Source organism: Morone saxatilis, unplaced genomic scaffold (genome assembly GCF_004916995.1).
Source record: "Morone saxatilis isolate NCDOM2014 unplaced genomic scaffold, NCSU_SB_2.0 Contig21, whole genome shotgun sequence".
Classification (NCBI taxonomy): domain Eukaryota; kingdom Metazoa; phylum Chordata; class Actinopteri; family Moronidae; genus Morone; species Morone saxatilis.
Window position 1 is genome coordinate 12,458,349 of NW_023339774.1, and position 19,957 is coordinate 12,478,305.

The following is a 19,957-nucleotide window of genomic DNA, read 5'->3' on the forward strand; positions in this document are numbered from 1 at the left end:
GCGTTGTGCTGCCACCCACCGGTCGGTGTCATTTTAAACACGTCCTTACCGAATACGTATCGTAATATATTTATATATGCAACAAGTTGAAGTGAAGAGGTTTTATACATTCAATTATAATTCCCACATGATGAAGAAATATAATTTGTTTTATTAATTAAATTTTTTTTGGGGGGGTGTTTGTTTCAGCAGCAAAATAAGAGAAATATAATTATCTTAACAAGACATGTGGTTCCTCCAACTTCAACAGTCTGTATTTGGGTTTAATATTTTTTACCAAAAGGCAGAGTCTTAGATTGGAAGATAAATTGTGTACAGTACTTCAACCAGTAATGTGAGACAATGTCCGAGAGATTTAAAAAAATAAAAATAAACGGCAGCTGCTGATGTGCACATCACAGTTATAATCACCCTGGCAAGAAGATCTTTTGTTATGGCAAACTGCTCAGTGAGCAGAGACTGAAGTAACAGGTACATATAGACCTGTCTGAACCTTTATCATGAGGCTTGAAAAAAAGTTATAATACATATTCTGAAGTGAGGAAAGAAAGCACAAACAAGTAAGAAAGATGTAAGAAAAATTTATTGCAGTATTTGTTCCACCAGAAGGAGCGGGGGATCACTTTTTTCTTGCTCTGTGTTCTGTAACATCAAAATCTATATTAAAAACAATATAACTTCCCCTGCATATAGGCACAGATACTGCACTGCTTTTAACATAAATAAATTATATCAAAGATACTCCATTACACAATGTGGGTAAACAAACAAGAAAAAAAAAAAGAAAGTTAAAAGTTGCTGGAGCTCTGGTCAAGTGAATAAATCCATCTGGTGCTAGTTTAAACTCCAAAAACACTTTATTAAGAACATCATCAATACACTAATTTCCAACATTCAGTTTCTTTTTTTACAGAATTATGTTCAGATATAAACATGTGTTTAGTTAAACTATGATACAGTGGGAGTAAAAATCAAACAACGAAGCTGCTGCACAACAGCGAAGGAACTCCCACACAATGTTATCCAAAACATTTCCTTCTTGTGTTTTTCTTGAACTTAAACATGTCTGTATTCAAACAGACCAGTGTTCTCAATACTTTTCCCTCCACCAGGTCCGTCTTCTCTTCTGTAAGTTATTGGATCCACATAGATTTGGGCTCTGAGGGGTCTCTGCCTGAAAAATTTCAGCCGACTAGCTCTTAGTCCCCTCCTTGGCGGCGTATAGCGCCCGCAACTTGTGTGCCACTTTGTTCGACAGCTTGTGTCCACTTGTCAAGGATATTTTCTTGTAAATAATGTCTGATTCCTTGATAGTGTCAACCCAAGGCACCTTTTTGCGACCGTCCCGTTTCTTTGCCACAACCCAGGGCCCAGTGTAAGATCCAGTCATCCAGTGTATGCTGTAGCCATTTTTGGTCTTCTGGATGACCCTGGCAATCTGTGGTCTGTCTTTGTATTTGGGACGACAGATGGCGACGACGTCCATGGCCTCCACTGTCTCATTCATGTGACCTGAATCCTCTGCGGAATCCCCACCTTTCCTTGGTTTCCGCTGTGGATAGAGTGTGTTAGACATGAAAATAACCTTTTCTCTACACAGGAAGGATCATACAGAAATCTTGTTAGAAAAATAAGTTAACAGTAGCTGTAGTACAAATGTAAGTTGATCTGTAAATCTAATGTAAATTTAAATCAGTCTTTATCCTGTTATTCTATTATTTATATGCTAAGTAGAAATTTAAAATCCATAAAAACCATTAACCAACCACCGTCTTTTTTCTTTTTTCCCAGTATGTCTGCAGAACAAGTTTTATCACAAGTAAGTAAATCCTTAGTTTTAAATTTCTTACTGCAGGGGGATCTTCATCCTCACTGTCCTCCGAATCGCTCTCGACGGCGTGATTATTGTGGTTGTGGTTCGAGGGTTTTGAGCCCCTCAGCAGTGAAGTAATGGCTTTGTTTCTGGCATTGGCACTTGCTTCACCCTCCTCATCCTCTTCATCGCGATCCAAGTGCTCCATCAGTACCTTAAACTAAGAGATAAAAGCAGGCAGAACTTCAGCTGGAATACTTTCTTGATGTGGCTATTTATAGCCAATTCGAAAGTGCTTCGCTGCTAACTAAACTAAAATATCAAACAGTTGGTGAAATTCTGAAACGTACCGTATTCTGCACACTCTCGCTCACACACACACACACACACACACACGTTTTGTCTATTACACACTCCTGAGACTGAAATTACACATAAACTCAAAATATAGTGCTGGATGCTTACGTCCAAATACTGTTTCACAATATTCTTCTTGGTCTCATAGCTGAGACCCAGGTTGGCTATATCGCTCTTCAGATAATCCAGTGTCTGACGAGGGTTGAAGTGCACCTTGGACTTCCTGTTCACAGCCTTGTCGTATACCTTGGCGGACTCCGTGGGTGAATATTTCTGGATTTTGCTGTAATGCAAACACAAAAGTTCAGTTAAGTCACGTAAACAGCTGCACTACTGAGGAAGAGTGATTCAAATATTTGTTGACTGGCATGTTTCATGTGGCCTACCTGTCTGAGAAGCCGTATAGATTCTTCAGATGTTGTTTTAGCATCAGCAGCAGCAGAATACCTTGCGAAGCACTGGCAAAGTCCAGAAGAGGATTGGGGTTTTCAGGTAGACGGTCCATCAGTGCATCCTCATTATCAGAGTCAGAATCTGAAGCCACAGATTTCTTTTGCCTGTGTACCACCTCATGGTCCTCATCACTGCTGCTGGATTTGCTACTGCTCTCGTCATCATCATCATCATCGGAGCTGTATTTCCTCTGCTGGAGCTTCTTCTTCTTCTTCTTCTTCTTTTTCTTCTTTGTCTTCATCTTCTTTTCCTGCTGCACGGGCTCTTTCCGTAAAGACTGCGCAGAGAACAAAGCCACTCAAACACCGACCACATATAAAGCTGGGATTTTCATCTCGAGATAAACAAAATAACAAAAAAAAAAAAAGCTTCTCACCTCCTTGAAAGACTGGAGCAGGTTGCTACCAGAGACAGACAGAGTGATATCTATATGGTGCATGATGAAAAGAGGCTCATCCTGGGTCTGGTAGGGGAAGTAGGCCAAGTTGTCTGCTATGAACAACAGCATGTTCACCTCCGTTTTCTGCAGGGGACAAAGTGTAAAACATCACTACTTAAAATAAACTGTTCATGACCTGCAGGGAAGTCAGCAATTCGATGGGTGGGCGGTTGGAGATACACAAACCTACAAACACAGAAGAGAATCACTCTAAAGGAGAGAGGCAAACTTACCGAACTGTCATCAAATAGGTTGAGCAGGGAAATGAGGAAAGCCCGTCTGTGTTGTCGGTTCCCACGGACCATAGTGTAGAGATGAGAGCAGAGGGCAGAGTCCGAGTCATCGCGGTGACAACCTCGAATCGCTCCGCCTCTGGATCCATTTATGGCCTCTTGCACCTGGTAAGACATCTTCAACCCTGCTACGGCCTTCATCTGTGAATTCACAGAGATATAACTCAGCATGTATGTAGATTAAATATAATGGTTGCAATCCTTCCAATAAATCACTTTGTGTAATGTATAGCATGCTTCTATGTAACACCACAAAAAAATATACACTCCACCGCCCATTGATACTGTTAAATCAAAAGATCATATTAGCACGTTGATTTACACACTGATCATGGACCGGAAAGACACTCACATGGATGAAGCCTGAATATTTCTTGTCAATCTCCACCAACTGTTGATCGGCCTTGTTTTTCATGGTTGGCTCGGGGTCTGTTCCCATGGCAATCAAGTACGGCACACACTGAAAAACAATGTTGAGATAATGTTGTCATTATTACTTACTTGCTTATAAGAGGGACTGTATACGTCTAAAGTATTCTGGAGTGAGACTGTGAACATACCTGTACAGGATGGATGAGGCCCTGGCTGAGAGTCAGTGTAATGACACTCAGGCCAAAGTGCCGAACTGTGGACTGTGAGTGGAAGAAGGACTCCAGCACCTGCTTCAGGTAAATCTGCATTATGGAGCTGCTCATGCCTGATGAGATGTCCCCCATTTCTTTCAGATCCTCCTGCTTGGATTGATTCTTCCCTGAATAATAGAAAAAAAAAGATTCATGATTTACATGCTCAGTGCAGATTAACACCACAGAGTGATAATCATTGGCATCTGAGTAACAGAACTTAAGATGGATTCATTAAACTCACACTCGCGATCAGCTTCCTGCATCCGAGAATCCTCCTCTTGCAGGTATGTCTGCAGGTTTTTTAGCACCTGGATCTTCCGACTGACCAAACTGCTTTCATCTGACAGGACACTGTTATACAGAACCTTCACATCCTGCACAAACATGAGCTCTGGGTGCATGATGAACTGGAAACCTTGAGACAATGGAAATAATTTAAATATAATTACTGAGGAAACTAAAGTCACAGACACAGGCAAATAAAAGGATCAGAAGAGTTGTAAGCAATAAATTACAATATAAATACAGTAATTACATCTTTATGTTAGTCTGAGATCAGGTGCAACATACCTAAACCTATGATGGCCTTGATCTGGACCTCCTCATCTTCGTGAGTGGTGAAGTACAAAAGAAGTTCCAACACTTTGTCCTTGATAACAATCTAAGAGACACGGACGGGAGAGATAGCAAATCAGTCATCAAAACAGTTTCTACATTCTTTCGGCGCACAGTTTAAGCAGATTGCCGGTTGTTTACCTTGTTAGCACCTTTGAACTCCTCCTGGTCAAAATCAAAGTGTCGACAGAGAGCCCCCACAGTAAACAGTGAGCGCAGGAGAGTAGGTTTGTTGGCAGCCAGAGTGGAGCTGTTGGGGTCCTCTTGATGTTGTGTCTTCAGTTTTGCCAGGGCTCCTACAAAAATGGATGTGAAACAACACAATGAGTAGGAGCTTAAAATGTCACCTTTAATTTGAAGGTGAATGAGCAGGTTAATAATTACAAGCCTTTTCCATTTCGAGGTATATAAGAATTCTAGTATAAGGAAATGTTACAGTACATAAATCTTACCATAGTAACGGTTGAAACAAGCCCAGACAAACTTGTGGTTGTGTGTGACCTTGTTTACCACAGCACCAAGACAGCTTACACAGTGTTGTACAACCTGAGAAGCAGACACATCAAATGACATTAAGCTTCAATCAATGCTCAAAGCAGCAGTTTCACACCCCAGTTGTTAATGTTCTTTGAGAGCTATCTGTGAAAGCCGTAGGCTGTAAATGACACTGACCGTCATGCCGTATTTGATGATGAGCTTCATCAGATCTTCTTCTATGGTTGTGAGGAAAGTCTCACTTGGGTGCTCCATCAAAGGCACGACCAGCTCCAGGATCTTGGCCACGTTACAGATTACCATGAAGTCATTCTGAGTCTGAAACGTCAACACAGAGACAACTTCATACTCCAAAGCTGAGCTGGAAAATAACTTCGTAAACGACTATGGGTCTATCCCAATATGCACACTTGGGATCTTGCAGGTTCAAGGTAGTAGGCAAGTGCAACCAACACAGAGTACACCTAACCAACATGTGATGTGCACTTTTCCTAATTGAAGTGGTGTTCCCCACAATTCACCACGGTCTACAGCACCATACCAGTCAGGTTGCTGGCAGCTATAGGCTGGTTTTTGGACTGATATTAATATCAGCAGATATTATTAAGTTTCAGTTTAAAACATGTTGGATTCAGGGTAAATATCATTATTCATAATATTCAACACAAAGTTGCACCTCAAGAGGTGGTTATTGCATAATACTAATGTTCTCCCTGATGGGACTGATAAGAATAATATCGCTTATCTAACACTGTGAAGGTAAATATTAAATATCATATCATTTTATTTTGAAAAAGCTATTCAAAATAACATCATATTATGTCCCTTTAATGTACAGAAGATCTAAGTGCTTCTAGATAACTCAGTTTAATTGCTTTAATAATGAGATTCTTCCTCAGTTCCTGAATGGGCATTTTTACTGCCATCTGGTTGTAGCTGTAATATTGTAAGGTTGATCCTATTTATTAATTCCAACAAAACATCTGAGCTCAGTTGTGCCATGTACAGTATTTATATTTGCATGAGTGACAGATTGTCCTCATTAATCAAGTACGTCCCAGTCAGCTCTGTCTGACTCACAAATAGTGTGTCTATTGAGACCCTTTGTTGAACACTTGTGTTTTCATTTGGCTGCCACTAGATGGTCCTATAGTGCAACATAAAAGTTGGTGTTTTCTGTATTTCTGCCCTGGGGGCATCACTCACACGTCCAGGCATGTGAACATTAACAGATTAATATTGAAGAAAATGTTGCTGTATTTACATTGCACTTGGTGGTCAGGTAGGGCTGCATAGTCATGGCATGTTTGACCATTAACTGTGGTCTGATCTTGCTGAACAGGTAGAGAGTGGTGATGCATGCGACCAGACGACCTGAGCTGACCCCTTTATCCTCACAGTCTGAAACACAAACACAGAAAACATTGACACTTGTCACAGCACGGTAGTGTTTAACACAATATCAATGCAATAAGAATTTTGAAAGCTATTAGAGCTACTATTAGATTTCTTTTTATTACCTGCGAGAGACTCCTCATATTTCAGTATGTGTTCCACCAGATTGTCCACCAGCTGTACACAGGCCTTCTTGGCAGGTTTGTATGAAGCTTGCTCCTCTGACTTCAGCAGCTAAACAGTTGCCATACAGAAGTTAGATAAGATGCTAGACAAATATGCACGCAGGAGCTATTTATAAAGACACACAAGCTGCTATTCAGAAATCAAAGCAGCTACACAAGTTAAAGAACTCACATTTTGGAGAAGCTGCTCGAACCAGTCATAGCCTGAATCCTTACATGCCAACACCTGGAATACAATCATCATGAGTCTTGTGACAATGTCAAACGCTATAATGTTTCTTATTCGAAGCCGAGATAGTACGTACCACATCTGTGATATTCAGGATCTTACGGGTCATGGCATCTTTGTCATGACTGGGTGTGGGGGTGAACCACAGTTTCTGGAATGTCTCATTCACCAGTTTCTGCATGAGAAAAGATGCTGCATGTATATACTGTTCATTAAAAAAATAAAAAATGCTGCTTTAAATTAAATTTAAACACAAACCTTAATCCCCTCTTCATCGTTGACCCTTCGGATCATCTTGACACACATCTCAGTGATCTTGTGGAAGTCCGGCTGCTCCAGGCAAATATCCCTCAAGATCTTAATGACCCTCTTCCTTACACTAATACCCGTGTCCTGTGTAAAGACAAAACAGGTACAAGGACAGTTCAATACAGACTTAATATAAAGTGCCTTTTTTTGTCATTGATTGGTTGAATTGAATGGGAAATAGTATTCAGTGGAAATGTAAAAATCTGACTCAGCTTTACTGGCAAAGTATGTGTACACGTACACATTTGATTATGGTATTTTATAGTTTTTTGTAGAAAATCGAAATATGTATGATGGACAAACATCAAAGGGAAAGTAAAAGTAAAGTGATACAGTTGCAGTTCTTCATTTGATCTTAAGGTGGCAGTGTGGGAAAAAAAATTTTTTAACCTCAGTTGAACTTTTGCACTTTCAATTAACTTTTTGGTCAGAAATTTCTAAATTCAAGGGCTCATCTTCAGCCTGTTTTAATATAGACTTTCCTTTCCACAAACCCCCAAACAGGGCCCATAATGATATAACTTTACCACCAGAGAAAGAATTGTTACACTATCATATAGAACCTCACACTTAGGTGTTAAGAAAGGTGACGAGGGAAGCTTAAGAAATTACCAATATCCTTTCAACGAGCATGTCATAGTACTGCTCAATGAGCTGCGGTCGACTTAGCACAAAACGGCCAAGGAGCTCCACAGCTGCCTCTCGCACACTGGTGGAGTTGTCCATGAGGCGACAATGAACTCCGCGTTGCATATCCAGCTGAAAAACAAATAGGGGAGTTTGGTCAAGCACAGATAAACATTACTAAAGGTTATGGCTGCTACTTTGACTCTGGTAAATATAAATAAAATAAATATATGTAAGAAAAAAATCATGCAATCAATCCAGTAGCCTGAGAAGTGCGTAACAGCCACCACAGGATAACTTACTCCACCTTGGTTAAGAAACCTCAGAAATGGCTGTATTTCTTAAGGAAAAAAGCAAACTTGCCATGCCAAGTCCTTGACTTGACTACAACTTTCATTTCGTTGTGCAACTGTGTGTTGCAGAATGACAAATGAATGAACCTTGAACCTTGAACTTACCCGTGCCAGAATACTTGGATCCACAGCTACTACTTCAGACAGACACTTCATGGCTTTAGTTCTGACTGCAATGGCACTTTCACCCAGCACTCTCAGAATCTATACAAGAGAGGCCGTAAGAGGAAAATGTATATGACAGCCAACACAATATAATCTCTCACTCAGATTAATTAAAAAATAAATCATCTTACCTGTGATAAATAAATATCAAAGCTCTGTGCAAAAGGCCTCATAGAGGCCAGATATCTGACAATCAGACAGGAATCCTCATAGTCTATTGTGTTAGAGTTTAACCTGCACGAAAAATACAGACTGATTAACACCAGGATAGGTGAACAAGTCAAACTGTGTAGAGAACTACTAGTGAAATCATCCAGAGTGAAGTGGTATCTACCTCAGGGAACTGAAATGTGATGGCGATGCCTTGATGACCTTGCGAAGGAATTTCTTTCGTGTCTCAGCTCTCTGCATTATCTCCCCAGTTGAGTCAACATCGTTGGAATGATGTCGACCTTCCTCGTCGTTCTCATTTTGAGACTTCATCGCTTTCTCTGCTTCACTTGTAGTGTCCCTGAACCACTGTGCAATATAAAACTTCCTGGCAAACTGTAGGAAGCATATGCATACATGTGATGAAAAACATTTCAAGGCATACTATAGAGTATAAAACCACTTTGACACCAAGAAACCCTGTTTAATCCGTGTCTCTTTTAAGATAAACAAACTGTCACATCCCTGTGTCAAGCCATTTGAGAGGATAGAGATCATAATGATTTCTGTAAATACACTGATGTCTGTATGAAAGTTAAACACTCACGACCAGAGATGGATCTGTCTCAACGTTTTCATCTAGGTAGTCAAGCAAGGCCTTCTGGAGTTGCTGAACTTCATCACTGCCTGGAGTCTGCCAGGAGATCAGTAAGTCAGAAATATCTCAAAAGCAGTTCAACACTACTGTAAATTTACAACTGTTAAAATGATTCCATAAATATCTAGTGTACCTCTCTTAGGATGCGATCAATAGCCTTTTGGTCCATCTTGCTTGTGACAGCATCTTTGCGCAGGCGAGAAGCGACAGTGCCGAGGTAGTCCAGTGATGCCACCCTGAGTGCCATTTCTGTCTGCTTGTTACTGAACTGGTGCACCTGGAACACAAGAAGTGGAGGAGAAATGTCACAACCAATACAAACATCAACCTTACTGGACAAGCGTTGAGTGACAACTTTAAGGTGAATGACGCTACTCACCAACAGCCGGCCCAGTAAACTGAGCAGCAGTTCAGCTGCAGGCCACTCAGGCTTGTTGACTGTAGACAGCAGATCATGAACAAAGTTTTCAAACAGAGGCCTGTAGTCCTCTTCTCCCTGCTTACTGCCACACCTGAAACGTACAGAAAACAATCTTTTATTATAACATAAGTTTGAACATGCAGCAAGTTAATATTATAGCCTATGTAATAGCAGGAGGAGAAACAGTTTAATGACAGAGCTAACAGAGCTATAGATTATGGCTTGCACTTAAAGAGGAGTGTGTGAGATCAAGAATATACTCTTGACTTGTGTAGCAGTGGGAACAATGACTTACTTCTTGAGAAACACAGATAGGAAGTTCTGAGCTGTCCTCATGGCAGTTTCAAAAGAGTTTGTGATGAAGACATCTTTATCGACCTAGAAAAATAAAGCGGCTCAATGTGTAAAACAATGGCTGAATCCAAACATTTTTCGGATAAATATGGTTTAAATATCAGTTAAATCTGTTACCTTCTTATTATGTTCGTCCTCTGCATCCCTCTCTGAAGGAAGATGTACCACACACTGGATGAGCTGAAAAACCAGCGCTGTGACCATCTGGATATACAAGGGCTCTCCATCCGAATCACTGCTGTTTAGCCTGAGTATGAGATGTAAGTTTTATTAGGGGGGTTCAATGATACATTTTTTCATTTATGTAATTTTATTGAGGAAAAAGTCACTTAGATTTAGTTACCTAAAATTCCTGAGGCTGCGTTTACTGGTAGGCAGTCTTGCCAAGGAAGTGAAGATCTCTTCAAGAATAAGCTGCCTGTGCTTCTCATAACGAGAGAACACCTAAGGAAGAGTAAAATGAAAAGCACTAAATCAAAACACAACAAACAGACGCTGTGCAGGAGCATGTCATGAAAAAAACAATGAAAATTAACAGCTAAGATAACACTAAAATTGCATGCCATGGAAGACTTACTGCTGTCACTAGTGTAATGGCACATAACTGCAGCTCACTGACATTCTCCACGAAAAATGGTGTAATACCCAGGGTAGACACCTGAAAGTCGGGCACAAAAGCAAACAAGTATGTTAGAAGAAGAGTCAAAGTTTAAATAGGGTCATGAAATTGAATGATATTAGGCCAGATTAAGAGCCTCACCTGGAGAATTGTGGTATCGGTTAGCAGCTGGATCTCCAGGAGCTCTGAAATGTTGCTGACAATATCGCACACTTTGTTGTAGAGCATGACTACCACCTTCTGCTTGTGGGTGGAAGCCTTCGCTCTCTTGGACTTTGAAGTATGTATGCCCCCTTAGGTGAGGAAGATAAAGGGAAAATAAGAGTTGAATAAAAGATAAGTAAGCCACTTCAGACACCAGCAGCAAAATACCACAGTTGCAGGTTATTTAATTATTTTTTTTTTTTATAAAATAGTGCTGCAAATGTGTCAGACACTTGGTAGACATTTCTAGATTCAACTATAGGGTTTTACATCAGAAAATACGACTAAAAGAACATTCTGTCATCAACTTTCATTTAAAAAAGAGAAATAGCCCCTAACTTTAGCTAATAAGCACCATCTTCGTGAATTGAAGTTTAAGTATTTGCATTTTCTTTAGAAGTAAATCCCTGAAGGAATTGCAACTGCTTTTAGTTTTGACTCATTACTAAACATTTTTTTGCAAAGATAATTCAAGCCACAATCTGTTCTTAAAAAAAACTCCAACATGTATCAGCATAATCGGCTTGCTCATATGTTAACTTTCCTTGCACAAACATAGCTCCTGGAAATCAAGATTTTCCTCCACACATGCAATTTTTGTAGCGCAACGGACAGAAGGGAACTGTACTGACCTCCATGGGGATCCACTCTGTAGACCGGGTCATACTGAGGGTACAAAGAGTTTTGCAGATGGTACTTGGTGTACTGCAAAACCCTCTCAATCACATCCTCTATATAAACAGCCTTGGGCATGTGTGGAGATGTCATGATGTTGAGTGCAGTCAGACAGGCATCAGCAGACTTAGTCACCCGCTCCATGATAAGGTCACGCCACAGCCGCTCCTCCTCCATGGAATCATTACCCTACAAATGTCCAAAACAATGTGTTAAAAAACAAAATAAAGGAGAAAACTCACTGAAAAGCTCTAAAAGATAACTGGGAAACAAAAGCATGATCACTTCCATCGCAAAAAAATAACATCAACTTACGTGGTTCATTAGTGTGGAAAGTTTGACGCTGTCCTGGATGTTCTTCTCCAGGATATTCAAAAATTTCACTAGTTTACTAGTTGGAAACTGTGGATCAAACAAATGATTGGTTACTTTTACCACGATGTGGCTGTGAATTGATGGTCTTTACAACAGCTAAATAACACCTGTGAACCTGAATGTAGCCATGTGACAGTGCACACTCCTCTTACCTTGTTAAAGACGCCCATAGCTTTAATCTTAGCAGAATCACTGCCTAGCTCACTCAGCTGGTGCTTTATAAGCAAGAGCTCTTCGGGTATCTCGTCATCATCTGTTTGTGGGCCCAAAGATATAATGTTGTCATGTTGTATTTTTCAACTCAACGGTTCAACAAATGTCAAAAACTTTGGAAACTTTGCAGTGCTTGATCTTTACCTGCAGCGGCGAGGTCCACATCCTCAAGGCTCTCAAGGATGTTGTCCACACTAGACGCAAATCTCTTAAATGTGGAGGAGTCCATCATTTCTGTTAAACAAGTGTAAACAGCTTTTTTAATTAAAACATGTCGTTTTAAAATGCATTAATACTATCAAAAAAATCCTGAGTGGTAAAACAATACCCTCTGATGACAGCTTGGACTCGTACGCCATCCTTTTTTTCTGTTTCTCCTTTTTCTTCAATTTTCTGGCAACTGAACAAAACAATAAGATTAGTCAAATCTTTGACAGCAACTAACCCTCAAGCACTGAATATTTAATAGAGAAAGACTTGGGTGTAGTAACCCAACTGTCCAGGGAATTGGCCTGGCTGATCATTAATTTATAACAGCAATAATTTGAATGACAGCCATCAAACAATCACAATTAACATTTTCTATGACGATGTGTACTGTCTAAGGTTATAATTGAGATACAATCACTTTGCCTTCTTAGAGATATATATCTGAATAAAAACATTCTCTACACTCATGCCCACTGGCAAGCCTATGCAAAGAAGCCTCACCATCACTCAGGCTTGGTGCTGGAGAGCCTTCACTTGAATCATTAGGGTTCCATTCCCGGTGATGGCTACCGGACCCCCGACCTCCACTTCGACGGTGCTCTCCAGAACCTCTCTTCTCTTCATGCTTCCATGTCTTGACGTGATCCTTCTTGCACCTTTTCCTTGTAGCTGTAACAATAACAGAGAGAGGATACGTCAGAAATATTGACTTTGAATTGTGAGCACCAAGTATTGCTTTCACAAATGGATAATAACTTTAATAAAATGCAATAACCATAATATTAAACATTTGCAGGTAGATATTTTTTCATCTTAAGGATTACTGCATGCTAAAAGAATATTCTGTTAATGGAGACCATACCGCTTTTGACCAACTCTGTAGCACTTTGATGTACAAAAAAGGTTTTTTTAGGTTTAATACTGACACTCAGAGTCACCGCCTTCATCTCCACTTGAGTCCACCTCAGCATACTTGGAGCTCTTACTGATCACACCGTGCTTTCGCTTTTTTGTCCCCTCCATAAGTGACATCTCTGTAAGCACAAGAGGTGAGTGAGTGTTCAGGACAGAAAAAGCTACACTTAAAAAAAAAAAAGACACGATTGGAAACTTAATCCAAAGGTATTTATTTGGATTAATTACTTATTGATGAATTATTCCTGAGACAATAGTTTCAAGTAAATAAATACATCCACAAACACTTCTGAGTAAATATTTAATAAGCAAAGTAAATCATACCTCTGTCTGGTTTGTCAACGGAGGACGACTTCCTGGATTTGGAGCTGTGTCCATCCCTGCTATCCCTCATGATCTTTTTAACCTCATCAACACTGAGTTTCTGAAGCACAACAACAGGCTTAGCTCCTTTGTTTAAGTTCTCTATCAGCGAAACTCTCTCCAGCCTGACAAGGGGTTCATTCCAGGGCACTTTCAAATTACTTAGTTGTTTAGGCTCTTTATCTTTCCCATCCCGTTTCAATTTAGGAATCACAAAGTTCTTCAGACTTCCTGACTTGCCACCCAGCAGGTATGACGGGAACTCACTAGGTTTTGTCTCAAAAGATTGCGGTTTGTTTTTAGCTTGGCAGCTAATGCTGCCATCCCCACTTCTCCTCTCTTCCTTATTTTGGGCGTTTTGAAGGCTGGAATTCTCTGTCCTCTGTCGACCATTGAGGTCAGCGGATTTTCTGTTTCCATCTTGCTTCACTCTAGGGCTGTCAGATTTAATATGCTGGTCAGGAGAGATTCTGTTGCAGTTTTCCCTTGACATTTTGTGTTTCCTTTCCCTGTCCCTGTCTCTGTCCCTGTCTCTGTCTCTGTCCCTGTCTTTGTCTTTGTCTTTTTCTTTGTCTTTCTCTTTGTCTTTCTCTTTGTCTTTCTCTTTGTCTTTGTCTCTGTCCCTTTCTCTGTCTCTGTTTTTTTCTTTGTCCCTGTCCCTGTCTCTGTCTCTATCCCTGTCTTTATCTTTTTCTCCATCTCTGACCTTCTCCTTATTTCTATCCCTGACTTTTTCCTCTCCGTGTCTGGAGTTATGCTCTGCCTTGCTCATGGTTTTTGGAGTCTTGGGCTGGCTGACATGGGGTCGATGACTGTTCTGGTTCTTTTCCTCTTTGTGGCGTGAGTCTGAATGCTTTTCCTGTTTCTGTCGTGGTGTGTCTGTCTGTCTGTCATCTGAGTGTCCTTTGCTGCTCTCAGTTTTGCCATCATGCCTGTGTTTGGATTCACGCCGCCGTTCCTGCTTCTGTTTAGGGGTTTCTAGTTGCCCATCTGAGCCAGACTTCCTGGGGTTGTCGGCATGCTGTTTGGTGATCCCAGGTCTGTTTTCAACAACTTTATCTACTTTTACATCAGTCTTTGACTTTATGCGCCGTAGGTGGTCCTCACACAACTGCTTTGCTTCCAAGACCACTACAGGCTGTCCTATGAGTCTTCCAGCTTGCTGCAGATCAATACTGACCATCAAAGCAGGCCGACTGGCACCATTACTTGCAGCATTCGTCTTCTTGGGTGTCAACTTGCTGTCAGAGTTGCCTCCTTGTACAGCAGGCCCGTCACTTGACTCAGCTCCGGGTTCCTGAGGATACGAGTCTTGCTTCCGTTTCTTTAGTGGCTTATCTGCAAAGAAATAGAGCTTAGATCTTTTACAAAAAACTAAATAACATCTGTCATGAAATAAATCAAAGAATGCCCTGGGCACACAATACCTTTATCCTGGACTTCCTTAGACCACCGTTCTCTGTCGCTGGCCGACTCACGTTCTATTCTCTCGATCTCTGCGAGCGTGTCTATCTCAGAATCATCAAAGCCAACCCCGCTGATGGCTCCAGAGTCCCTTGTACCAGGCCGAGCAGAAACCTGCTGGCAGTTTGCCTGCTCCTCAGAACCAAACTTGTGTGACAAGTCCTGGGCAGTCCTTGACAACTGATTATTATTATTCATCATATCAGTTTCCTGGTCTGAGTTGATATGTGCCCTAGGAGGATGTTCTCCAGGTTCATCCATGTCTGAACTCTTGACACGGGACAGTTTTAAAGTCAGCCTAGCAGAGTCTTTTGTTGGAGAACTAACAATGCCATACAAGGCATTATTTTCCATTTCTTCATTTTCTTCCTTACTCCTTTCTTTCTGCTTCTTTTTGTGGTCGGCAGAGGTGAGGAGCAGGTCAGGTGCTACACCTGGTGGCACATGGGGTGGAGGTGAGCGCATGATAAGAGGAGTCCTGGATGCTGCTTAAAGACAAATACATTCAAGGAAAGGTGAACACCAGAGAATATGTCTTGGCAAAGAATGAATCACACAATTGCAATGGCCTTATTTTTGATCAACAAAATGAATTGACTTGTTGCTAAGGCAGCATACTTTTTGCAGTCTCTTCACTACCAGCAGGGGAACACACAGACTCTGGTGATTTAACTGGAAACGCGGCAGCCCTCATGGAGGGGTCATTCTGCTGTTGGAACAAAAGACATTTATCAGCACTTTCAACAGTCAGCATCAGTTTTAGCTCAGGATATCTTGATTTTCTGCATTACCTCATTTCCCAGTCTGTGAGCCATGTTCATGTAGTCTTTGTCTGAGCCTAGTCTCACATTATGATTAGATGGATTATTTGATAGCTGCCCAGAGACCTTGTTGTCATGGATATTTCTCACACCACCAGCAACTAAAACAAAGAGAGAAATCATATATCCAATTCAATTATTTGCAATGTCTCACATGTCCTGTAAAGATAGATCAATTGTTACGGTCAGCTGTAGTTTTACCATGTTACAGTAAGAGAGTGTCAACTTATAAACCTACTCGTCGCCACATGTGTAAAAAAGCAAGTGATGTGATTCCTTAATATCAAATGTTTGCTTTTTGCTGTTCCTGGCAAAGGTGTGCAGGCAGCTAATGACACATTTTTCCTGATTTTAAATTGCACTCACCTTGCTGAGTCTGTTGGTGTTGAGAATAACTGGGTGGATTGTACTGCATATAGTCTGTCGGACTCTGAGGAGTATAGGGACTAGGTATAGGGCTGTTCTGCTGGGGTACGAACCGAGTATCCGATCCAGACTGCGGGGATGTAAAGCATCTGTGAAGGAGGAAGAAGTAGTGTTAGTAGAAGTGCAGATACTTCTGTTCATTATCTGAAAGTATGCTGGCACTGCCTTACCCGGAGGGGCTTTGAGTTACAGTGGTTTGCTGATAGTTTGATCCTGGACTCCCATGCACCTGATTCTGAGATATCTTATACTGTTGCATCATTGGCTGCTGCATTACACCTAAGAGATAAGGATTTAAAAAAACAAAACAATTAACATCATACAAACTCCAGTGTACCAAGGGAAAAGAAACTTAGTAATATAGGGTTTCATAACTGAACAATGAAAAAATATTAAAAGGTGAAAGTGAAATAAAATAACTTGGCTCGTGTGTCAACAGTTTCCAGCTAACCTAAACACCATCTACTCAATAGCAATGCTGGAAACTACTAACAAGCTACAATGTTATAAATCCTTTTTTTCCGTTAACAGTGTGTCAGAAAGGTCTTTTTTAAGGTTGTAATTAGTGGTGTTGTTGTACTGGATTGCATTATATTCCGAGGTGTTTCTACTGTTCTGTCACCCTGATTCATGTAATGTAAACTGCAAATGGGGGTGGAAGAAACATCATTAACATTAGCTTTCAATATAATGCCATCCAATACAACACCACTACATGCCGCCACAAAAATGAAACGAATCAACATCAGTGCCAACAAAAACTGAATATGATAGGAATTATTGCACGGTTACTGTAATTGTTTGTCTTATCTATGAACCGGTAATATATTTGTAAAAAGTAAGAATTTCAGTCATATATACGCTGTAATAATATATATATTTGGAAATAAAGTGGTATGATTCCAAGATTTGACATCATGCGATGTCCGATCTTGAATACTTAATAATCATCGTGAAAATAAAATGTATCACAACAAAAACAATTTGGAGTTCAGAGTGATGAAGGAGGAGGTTATAGCTGCAGGAGAATGGTGAGGGGTTTACCAAGGTGCAATGTTGTGTGCAGTACATCCTGTCTTGTGACAATATGGAGCACATCTTCGGAGAAGCATTTCACCGGATCAGAAGCACTAAGTTCCTACTGCTGGCTAAATAATGATAACAGCTACACGGTTCATCAACAGACTCATGCATCAGTGTTAGTAAAAGATCCTCGATTATATATTTTCAGGGGATGAATGTGTGGTCACTACCACAGTTGCTTGCGGTTTATTTTTTCTGACTAATGTTCATCTTGCAGTTGCCAGCACCTCTAGTTCACGCAGTACACACTGTGTGCGAAGCTTTTCTCTCTTTTTTCCTTCTTTGGCATAAATAATGATTCAGTATGAAAGTGTGTATGCATACAGTACACTTACAATTACATGTAATTGCAGACTAGTGCAGCTGCTCATAAAACTAGAAGGCTTTCCTGAACAAAGGTTAAAAGATAAATATAGAACTGTTTATGACAATTAGTGATATTATTGATGATACTAAAAACAAACACAGTTAAGCTTTTAAGAAACGTGTATGGGATTCCTGATGAATATCTTTTAAAATATTTCCATGTTGTAAACTATCAGGTGTACTATAAACAGGTGAAAATGTGAGCTCAATTATACAACTACTTGTCAACAAACTATTAAGCGTTACTTAAAAATTCTAGAAAAAGTTATGTAACAAGCGTTTACCATACGAGGTAGAACCGTACAAGCAGCTTTATTCCCACCCGTGGGGATTTAAAAAAAGACTAAGAGACTGACAGAAGATTTAATCGCTGTGTGTTCACTGAAGACACACATTTAAAGGGTAGGTTCACCCAAAATGACTAAAAAACTGGAAGCAGGTAGGCGTCTGCAAAAACTCATTTTAGATGCTGTATATTGTTAACTAGCAAGTAAGTCACCAATGGCAACCTCACTCTGAAGACAGAACTTTTGAAATTTCACAGTTCCTGGACGCAGTTGTTGTAGATTAAGAAATAACTAACATATTTAAGTAAACTACACTTTTTTTTTCCAGTTCACAGAGCTAGTCTAATTGTTTTTAACAATTAATAAGCTAGGCTACATACGTACAGACTACTCATTATCTGTATTTACTGTAGTGTAAGCAGTGCTCCTTACCTCTTGTGATGAAATAAAAACAACTGCCGCTGCTGGCCAATTAGGCCTAACACCTACATTCACAGAGAAACTGTCACCTAACATTACAGCCAAACAAAACGTCAGTCAGAGTGATGCCAAAGAGTAAACAACACAACTAGTGAGGTTGCTGGCAGTTCCCAAACTTTTTCTGTCATGTCTATGTTTGGAAGACAAAAAAATCCCCTTTGACTCGTTAAAGCAGACAAAAGTACATGTGGATTCCAAAACATTGATGATCTCTTAGTATCAATAATTACTGCAGTGCGATAAAGCAGTAATAATGGTATTACTTGTGTTTGACAGGTCGAAAGCTCTGCTGTGTAAAAGGTCGATTCAACTTTAAATTTGACTGTACATTCCTCTCACAATGGCCTTCAGTTTGTGAACAACTAGTGTAGTGAAACTAGTGTAGTGAAAGTAGTGCATCAGACCCAGGAAAGGCTCAGGTGAATAATTAGTTACGATGGAAACCAAGAATACAAGCAGTGAGAGAGCATGCACTGAGCTCAACTGCAGAGTCAACAGCTCAATGTCTCCTCCTTACCACCCCCAACTTTGTACTGGGTTGGCGTACTTTTGTCCCTGAAGATTTTGGGGTCCCTGGACAGCAGAGTTTGTAGAAGCATTGGCATGTCACCCTCGGGTTCATCATTCCCCAAGTTGTCCTTCAACTCTCTGGAAAGCAAACAAAAGTATAGTCCACAGTCATCTTGCAGTCAATAGCTGCCCACTGAGCTAAGTGCAGTTCTGCATTAACCTCATGATTCTGAAAACCCCTGAGTATGAGCTGACCGATCTGGTAAAGCACTGACTGCAATGTGATGACTGAAACTGAAACAGCAACACCCGACTTCATTGTTGAAGTTAACAGTGAAACAACTCTTTGTAGTCCATATCTACTAACACTGCTGACAACAAAATCAATTCAACAATGATTTATTTTCTCCCAATTCAAAACTAATTTTAGAGTTAGCACACCTTTACTGACCTATTGTAGCAGGCACTGGCACGCTTTCCTCTCTTAAATTTGAATTCTCTTTTAAACTTTCAGTGATGTGTGAATTAATGGGTGAGTGGTACTTACATGTGTTCAGTGGAGACCTGGTTAAGGCTTTGTGCCAGCTGAGTCACCAGATTCTCATCGCGACACACCAGCAGGCTGCTGACCTCTTCGGAGATCCTTCCATTGTAGAGCAGACTCTTAGCAGTGGTGGCGGGGAGAGGAGAAGGCAAGGGTAGCTGGTTCAACACTGAAAGGTTGATGGAAAGACAAGTTAGGTTGAGTGGAAAATGAAAGGAAGCACGATAGAAAATACAACTTTTGGGAAAAGATTAGTATGTTAATAATAATAATAATATGTGTATGTCCGGAGAAAAGTCTGAAAACATGCAACTGACCCACTCTATGTGCTTGTAATGCCATACAATGTATGCTTATGTTAACATTTAACATTTCTAATCAGAATAAACATTCTGAAGAACTCAGAATAGACTATGAAATATATTGTAATCGTATAATAAACGTGCAGTCTTTATCTTTTTTAAA

At 40.3% G+C, this 19,957-nt stretch overlaps 1 protein-coding gene across 7 annotated transcripts in view; it reads right to left on the reverse strand.

Moving 5' to 3' along the window:
- Positions 1–561: 561 nt before the first annotated feature.
- Positions 562–19,957, reverse strand: part of LOC118332517 (nipped-B-like protein) — a 21,390-nt gene continuing 1,994 nt past the window's right edge. Inside the window, exons 3-47 of one of the 7 annotated variants that reach the window (XM_035667846.1) lie at positions 19,496–19,661; positions 18,956–19,086; positions 16,393–16,501; positions 16,163–16,311; positions 15,767–15,897; positions 15,594–15,684; positions 14,939–15,463; positions 13,473–14,849; positions 13,160–13,267; positions 12,735–12,902; positions 12,352–12,423; positions 12,168–12,257; positions 11,963–12,063; positions 11,751–11,837; positions 11,393–11,624; positions 10,698–10,849; positions 10,515–10,595; positions 10,281–10,381; positions 10,055–10,184; positions 9,879–9,961; positions 9,542–9,674; positions 9,296–9,439; positions 9,112–9,198; positions 8,689–8,900; positions 8,486–8,588; positions 8,295–8,393; positions 7,822–7,968; positions 7,159–7,293; positions 6,977–7,075; positions 6,844–6,897; positions 6,612–6,720; positions 6,356–6,492; positions 5,269–5,409; positions 5,049–5,142; positions 4,738–4,892; positions 4,552–4,642; positions 4,223–4,396; positions 3,916–4,106; positions 3,708–3,815; positions 3,296–3,496; positions 3,000–3,146; positions 2,557–2,900; positions 2,279–2,453; positions 1,851–2,033; positions 562–1,552 (exon numbers count right to left, since the gene is read on the reverse strand). In XM_035667846.1, the coding sequence (XP_035523739.1) occupies positions 1,193–1,552; positions 1,851–2,033; positions 2,279–2,453; positions 2,557–2,900; positions 3,000–3,146; positions 3,296–3,496; positions 3,708–3,815; positions 3,916–4,106; positions 4,223–4,396; positions 4,552–4,642; positions 4,738–4,892; positions 5,049–5,142; positions 5,269–5,409; positions 6,356–6,492; positions 6,612–6,720; positions 6,844–6,897; positions 6,977–7,075; positions 7,159–7,293; positions 7,822–7,968; positions 8,295–8,393; positions 8,486–8,588; positions 8,689–8,900; positions 9,112–9,198; positions 9,296–9,439; positions 9,542–9,674; positions 9,879–9,961; positions 10,055–10,184; positions 10,281–10,381; positions 10,515–10,595; positions 10,698–10,849; positions 11,393–11,624; positions 11,751–11,837; positions 11,963–12,063; positions 12,168–12,257; positions 12,352–12,423; positions 12,735–12,902; positions 13,160–13,267; positions 13,473–14,849; positions 14,939–15,463; positions 15,594–15,684; positions 15,767–15,897; positions 16,163–16,311; positions 16,393–16,501; positions 18,956–19,086; positions 19,496–19,661 (7,907 nt within the window). In that variant the 3' untranslated portion in view covers positions 562–1,192. The remainder of the gene's footprint in view (positions 1,553–1,850; positions 2,034–2,278; positions 2,454–2,556; positions 2,901–2,999; positions 3,147–3,295; positions 3,497–3,707; positions 3,816–3,915; positions 4,107–4,222; positions 4,397–4,551; positions 4,643–4,737; positions 4,893–5,048; positions 5,143–5,268; positions 5,410–6,355; positions 6,493–6,611; positions 6,721–6,843; positions 6,898–6,976; positions 7,076–7,158; positions 7,294–7,821; positions 7,969–8,294; positions 8,394–8,485; positions 8,589–8,688; positions 8,901–9,111; positions 9,199–9,295; positions 9,440–9,541; positions 9,675–9,878; positions 9,962–10,054; positions 10,185–10,280; positions 10,382–10,514; positions 10,596–10,697; positions 10,850–11,392; positions 11,625–11,750; positions 11,838–11,962; positions 12,064–12,167; positions 12,258–12,351; positions 12,424–12,734; positions 12,903–13,159; positions 13,268–13,472; positions 14,850–14,938; positions 15,464–15,593; positions 15,685–15,766; positions 15,898–16,162; positions 16,312–16,392; positions 16,502–18,955; positions 19,087–19,495; positions 19,662–19,957) is intronic. The other 6 variants (XM_035667851.1, XM_035667850.1, XM_035667849.1 and 3 more) reach the window with 6 other exon arrangements.